The sequence below is a fragment of the Limulus polyphemus genome, unplaced genomic scaffold (genome assembly GCF_000517525.1).
Source record: "Limulus polyphemus unplaced genomic scaffold, Limulus_polyphemus-2.1.2 Scaffold520, whole genome shotgun sequence".
In the NCBI taxonomy this organism is placed as follows: domain Eukaryota; kingdom Metazoa; phylum Arthropoda; class Merostomata; order Xiphosura; family Limulidae; genus Limulus; species Limulus polyphemus.
In genome coordinates this window covers 220822-227975 of record NW_013666130.1, presented here as the reverse complement: position 1 = coordinate 227975, position 7154 = coordinate 220822, and the positions used below count along the sequence as shown (strand labels likewise).

Here is a 7154-nt window from a genome sequence, read left to right as displayed (position 1 = left end):
AAACGATTAAGTGATAAATATATAAATAGTGTGAAACGAGCAAAAACAGTATACAGCTAATAGGAAAAAAAGAGTAAAGTTCGGGGTGAAGTTAACTACCGTAGAAGTGATAGGCCTAACGTTTATTATGTTAGAGTAAGACTAACAGGAGATAAGAAGAATAATTATTCCGTCAAAGCGTGGTTCTAAAGTAATTGAACCAACCTGAGAGCATTTTGACAAAAGGAACAGAGGATACTTAGAATAAAGAAGACCAAACAATAACGGTAACTCGTGCCACAATTGTCAGTGAATCACAGACAGAATACTAGTGCGATAGTAATAGAGAAAATAGTTCAGCTTGTCAATTGCATTTCTAAAATAATTGAATAGACCTTAGTGGACTTTTTACAAAAAGAAGGGAACTACATATATAATGTCTATGATATGCCTACAATCTTTATAGAGTTAAGAATTTGTTACACACATGTTTAACTTGTTCCGTGCTATTTATTTATTGTTGAATTTATCGCTAACAAGTCACAGACACCTACTGTAGAACACTAGAAGAATCTTAAGCCAAACAAGAACATGGTATAAATTTCTACTATTAATAAATATAAGTAAAAGCCTTTTATTTTGACAATTAGCGAAAGAGAAGATTATATTTTAAATTCTGACAATTGGTGAGCCAGCCAGGATTATACAGTGGTAAACAGCGACAGAAGAAAACGTGAACGACAGCAGAGATACGTAGGCACAACTGTAGTAGTAACGAAAATAGAGTAGAGATCACAATCATGCCATTATCCATGTAAGATTTTGATAAACTGATAGAAATTAGAGAACGTCTTGGGTTAAAAGACAGAGAACAACGAAAATCTGTTAAACAAGAACTAGAGAGAGAAGAGCATAGGCAGAGAGGAAGAAAAAATAAAAGAACAAAAATTTGAAACTAGTAATGGTTGACCAGAAGCAGGAGTTTACCAAAGGTGACAGGAAGTTAAAAAACAGAAGGGAGAAGAGATGTTGTGTTTGTTATAAAATGGGGCACATTGCAAAAGAGTGCAAGTCCATTACCAGCAAACAACAACAGAAACCTCAACATAAAGCAGCTGAAGCCATTCACAAAGACAGTGTTGGTAAGAAACAAGAAAAGAATGACTGGCACTATGGATACTGCTGCCAAAAGAAAGAGAATCAAGAATACTTGTCAAATTCAAAGCAAGAAAGCATGATTGATCAGTGCACGACTAACGGTCAGCTCAAATTAGCAAATGGTTCAACAGTGCCAATAGTGATGGGATCATATGACAAATATCAAGAGGTGCCAACAAATCATAATATGCTAATATGTGAAGGCCATGTTGGGGACAAGAAAGTAAAGGTTCTACGAGACACTGGGTGCAGTAGTGCAGCAGTAATAACCAGTCTAGTATCAAATGATCGCATAACAGGCAAGGTATGCCTGTGTGTGCTAATTGATGGGACAGTGAGAAAGTTTCCCATAGAAAAAATAAAGGTGGAGACGTTGAGGCCATGTGCATCAAGATATCAATACACGACTTGGTGATGAAGTTGGCTGATGAATCAATTGTAGGAGGACACTTAGGAACAAAGAAAATGGCAGACAGAATCACCAATAACTTTCATTTGCAGGGAGTCATCAGAGATATGAGTAGATTCTGCAGGTTATGTGACATCTGCCAAAGGACAATGCCTAGAGGGAAGGTAGACAAAGTGCCATTGGGGAGATGCCTCTCATAGAAGAGCCATTCAGCAGAGTAGTTGTAGACTTGATCGAGCCATTAGCGCCTGTGTGTGACACTTGCCAGGATATGCATTGTAGAACAAAACTCTGAATTCACCGAAATCAACTGAGTTTGACAAAAAGAAAGTGACTAGACACAATGAAACAACTATTATGTCAAATTCCAAAAAACAATCCAAGGTGAAAAGAAGTATATTGTTTTGGTTCCTTTACTGGTGAGCTCAAATATCATGAAATCTATCTGTAGCAAAATTAACCATATATTTCTATCCAACATCATGTTCCAGACTGAGAAAATATGTTATTATATATTAAAATAATAACACCATTATTTTTCGAGTGTGGGCACTATCCACTCTCACTTCAAAATAAGGGATTTTGTACCCTTGAGGCAACACCTGCCTTTTCCGTGTTAAAGACCATTGTCACTTTCTGTACCTTATGTTTTGTTTTACATGAATGTTCCCACGAGAAAATATAAGTGATGCCCTAATTAGTTGAATGACCAAGCTGAGTAACTAGGACAAGAGTAACTTAGTGGCTCCTTGACCGACTTTCTATATTAAGACTGCTTGCTCAACATGTGCATAAATTTTGAAAAAAAAATATATATTAAAGAAGGGGGTAAGAAACACTTGCTATGCCTGCGTATGACACAGTCCCACATATTGTTGTGCTAGCATAACAGTCCCTTCTACATGTGCAATGTCCTGTCACACTAAATCACATATTTAACAGATAGTTAAAAGTCAAGTGAATAGTGATTTTTTTATAGTGAAGATTAGTGTAACAATTGAAAGTGGTGAAATAACTAGTAAAATTAAAAAAAAATGTATGCACTTGGCATTTATTTCTTATTCACATATACAGAGGTTGAGTACATTATATTGAAATTATTTTGGAGCCTCAGCACGTCATTAAAATCCGTGTCACCATATCTAGTCATGCTCTGTCTGACGACCATGCATTTGAAAATAACCATGCAGTGTAGTCTCCATTGCAAAAGGCTTCATCATAAGGCTGTTATGTTCAAATAACACTCCTACTCACTACATGCTGTCCATAATCCGTCTTGTTTAAGAGGACAACAGTTTCCCAGTACCTTTTTCAATATCCCGATCACACAGAAATCCTCAGATGCTACATCAGACGGTTTGACAGGTATGTCTTTATATGGAATAATTGAATACCCGTTTCACTCTTTAGATGCTTAAGATATGCGACAGTTGAACGAGAGGTAGGACTGTCTTATTTTGGTGAGCCCATACTCTGTTGGCTTTGTTTCCAAACAGAGTTTCTTCTTGATTATGTTGCATGCAGTTGCCTGAGGCATGTGGATGTTTCTTTGTCATTGACTTTTGTGGATACAAGAAACCACACTGTGCTAACTATGGCTTGGACACGACATGTTACAGGTCTCTTTCTGTATGATCTTGATGAATTCAAGAGGGTAACATATAATTTGGTGATGTCGGAGATGAGTTTATGCATGCGCTGAAGTTGGGCCAGACGTATGCTCACAGGCTATTTGGCAAGGTAAGCCGGATATAATCACTTTTCAATATACAGCTTTTTATTGTATCACTTTTTAGGCACATTTTGTTTATATTTAATTCAAATGTAGTAAAGAAAAACAACAATTCGAGACTTATGTATGTAAGAGATTTTATAGAAAAAATAAATTTTATTGGTCTTGTATGTTAACAATTATACAATTTGATTGGTCAATTATTTTAATAATTAGACAGTTTGTTTCTTTCCTTAGGATCCTTTCTTGGTTACATACAATCTTACATAAAACGTAAAGTGATGTTATGACCAACTTCTACTCAGAAGTGTTTGTCATCTCTCTCTTTTTTTTAAGTATATGAGCTGACACAGCTGTTATCCCTTAGTGTCTCAGCGGCAAGTCTTAAGGTTTATAATGCTAAAAACAGGTTTCGATACCTGTGATGGGAACAGCACAGATAGCCCATAAAGTAGATTTGTACTTAACAATAAACAAAAAACAAGACGCAACTGTTACTTTATGAAATACAGATGTTGGTATCGAGAAAGGGTAAAAATCGCCGGTAATATAACTTATGTTAAAATTGTGTAAAAATAAATGATTGCGTCACTCTGAAATTGGTATCAATAATTTGCATAGATGTATTTGTAAGAGACAGTTTGGAATCTGGGTGATTCAGTTGTTAGTTTATGAAATATAGCTACTGAAGTCGACATATTGAGAAAAGAGCAAAACTGCGCTGTAATGTACCTCTGTTTAGCATTTTGTGAAAATCAAGGACTAGTGTATTTCATTAGCAAATACACATTAGAAATGGTTTGTTTTAAATTTCGCGCAAAATTACTCGAGGTCTATCTGCGCTAACCGCCCCTAATTTAGCAGTAATACACTAGCGGGAAGACAGCTAGTCACACCGCCCACCGCCAACTCTTGGGTTACTTTTGTGCCAAAGAATGACGGTATTTACCATCACATTCTAACACCCCCACGGTTGAAAGGGCAAGTATGTTCGATGATGGGGATTCAAACCCGCATATTGCTAGTCGAGCTTCCTAATCACTAGGCCATGCCCAAGCCTGATGTTGAAATGAAGATCTTGTGGTAGTACCAAATCATTTTTATGTATTTTTTTAAGCAATGTTAAAGGGGGGCTTATGTTTTAGACTTCTTCAATACAAGTAATTAAAAATATTTATGTCGAGTAAGTAGTAGTAAATATGTAACCAAATTCAAAATCATAATAAGTAACAAGGAAATAGTAGCAACTTCAGCAACACGAACCATTATTAACTTCAGTAAAGTATAGGTTACGCATTATCAAAAATGGCGGCTGGAGTTGTGGTAGATTCTGGAAGGGAAAAGGTTTTGCAAGATTATCGGAAAAAACTTTTGGAACATAAAGAGATTGAAAGTAGATTGAAGGAAGGTATGATAAATTGATTTGATATGTTGAACTTGATGCTTAACCGTAGCATTAGGCAAGTGCAATACTGAATTGAAAATTGAATCGCAGTCTTACCAAGAAATTGAATTTGAAGAATTATTCATTTAGCTTAAAAAATGCAATATATTAATAATAGTAACAAAAGCTTTATAGTTTATGCAGTGTTAGTAGAACCACATATACGTAAATAGCAGCTAATAAAATTCATTATATACTGTTGTAGCTTTTTGTATTGTGATTTGTTTGAAGTGTAAAGTTTGACTTTGAACCTGTTAACTGTTACTGTTACTCGTTAGTGTTACTGTTTTGGGAAATACCATTCGTTTAAACTTAATTTAAATCCAAGATAATGATCACAATAAAACTTGCAATATGTCTCTAATATTAATTATGAGTAAATTTAAAACTTGTGATAAAATCACTTTAATTGCAGGGTTTTTTTTCTGGTTGTTTTCAGAGGTATGGAAAAATAGCCTTTCATACAAAACCAGAATACGTCAGTTGGGTTGGACAATCAGACAAAAGATTTTCAGAAAATTCTATTTATATATATGCAGAATAATAAACTGAAAGTTATAGTTTAAATGCCAAAAGCTGGCAAAGCATTAGAAAACAGTAGGCATAAAATTTGTGATAAAAATCATGTTAACACTAGACCTTTTTTTGCCAGTTGCAAATTTAAAATCAGAGGCATGTAAAAATAGCATTTCAAATCTGTCTTTTGTCTCCCACAAATCACTGCCTAAGAATAAGAGGCCTTTTGTATAAAACCAAAACTCATTATTTGATTCAGTTGTCTAAATATAATTATTAATATGATTAAGATGCAATAATTTTAATTCACCAATTACTGAATAAGGTATCGTAGCTGTTTACTATATTCAATTGGTGTACTTTGTGTGAGAAAGAGGGAGGGTCTCCTGTATTCAAATAAATATCATTTTCAAACATTTTTTTAAGTATTGTTAGGCCTCATTTGAAATGAAATTAACTTAAGGATATATATATATATATGCACACACACACACACAATAGGTTATGAATTAAGTCTAACTCTAACTATTTGTAAATATACTAGAAGTTTTTGCATGTTTGAACTACAGAAAGAGTTAAAGATAATATTGGATTCTTAAAATTTTTTAAAGTTTTATTTGGGAACTCGGGACCGGTATATACTTTTAAGGAAGCTAGTAATAGTGAAGATGTGCAGTTTGTACATAGAGATTATAGGTTGGAGGAGAAGTTGGAGACTGTCTTAATTAAAATAGAGACAATAGAGAAAGAGAAGTTTAAACTGGGAAATGGCAGTAGGATTTTAAGAGGAGCTTAAGCTTCTACATGCAAGGGATACATCAGGTAACAGTGATTATCAGGAAGTTAGAAAGAGTCCTATTAGGGCTAAAAATAGTGAATATAATTGTAATGAAATGTCTGTTGAGCAACAGATTTCAACTCTTAGCTTGTGAAGATGAGGAACTATTGGAGGGAAGGAAAACAAAAGGGACAGAAAAGTATGTGAATGATGAACTTAAGGAGGTTATAGTTATAGGTGATTCTTTGATAAGGCACGTGGATAGGATAGTCTGTGGGGTAAATAGGGATAAAAGAATTAGATTATGTTACCCAGGGGCACAGGTGAAGGATATAACTGATAGAGCAAGAGACATAATAAAGGGGCTATGATGTAGTTTTTGTAGGGAAAGGTAGGTAAGAGGAGCTAATTAAGTACAAGGGGCTGATAAAGGCAGTTAAAAAAAAAGCCATAACTTTATTGTGTCAGGGATATTTCTGAGAACTAATTGTGGGGATGAAATTATAAGTAGATCACTAGGGCTAAATGATAGGCTTAGGTTAATAATATGTAAGGTTGAGCAGATTGGCTGGTTGGACTTATGGAATCAGTTTAATGAGAGAAGGGAGCCTTTTGGAATGGATGGTTTACATTTAAGTAGGGTAGGGTAGGGGCTGGCTTATTTGCAAGGGCTATTAACTCAGCTGTAAGGGAAGTTTTAAACTAGGACTAGACAGTGGTGAGGGCCAGTGTAAACTAAATGAAAAAACAATAAGATGTAGAGAAAAGTTTAGCATAGGAAATGAGTATAGAAGTAGTTATAAGAGTAGGCGTAATTGTTACTATTGTAATGGTAGAAGTGTAATAAATGACCTTAGAGCATTTTTAGGAATGGAGGATTTTGATATAATGGGAATAACTGAAACATGGTTAAATGTAGATGATTTTGAGACAGATATTGTTTTTGAAATAAAGGTTTACAGGCCATTTAATAGGGATAGAGCACTAAAGATGGGGGGAGGAATGGCTTTATTTGAAAAATGTGAGTTACATCGTGTTGAAGTTGAAGATAATAGCAAGAAGATTGAATTCATTTGGGTTTCTATTAGCAGATATAAAGGGAAAAGGCTTATAGTGGGAATTTGTTACAGGTCACCAG

General features: G+C 34.7%; 1 protein-coding gene across 2 annotated transcripts in view; it reads left to right on the top strand.

Moving 5' to 3' along the window:
- Positions 1 to 7154, top strand: part of LOC106458830 (26S proteasome regulatory subunit 10B) — a 41913-nt gene that overhangs the window by 7107 nt on the left and 27652 nt on the right. Inside the window, exon 2 of one of the 2 annotated variants that reach the window (XM_013918384.1) lies at positions 4567 to 4686. In XM_013918384.1, coding sequence (XP_013773838.1) covers positions 4584 to 4686 — 103 coding nt within the window. In that variant the 5' untranslated portion in view covers positions 4567 to 4583. Of the gene's footprint in view, positions 1 to 4555; positions 4687 to 7154 lie in introns of those variants that run through there. The other variant, XM_013918383.2, reaches the window with a different exon arrangement.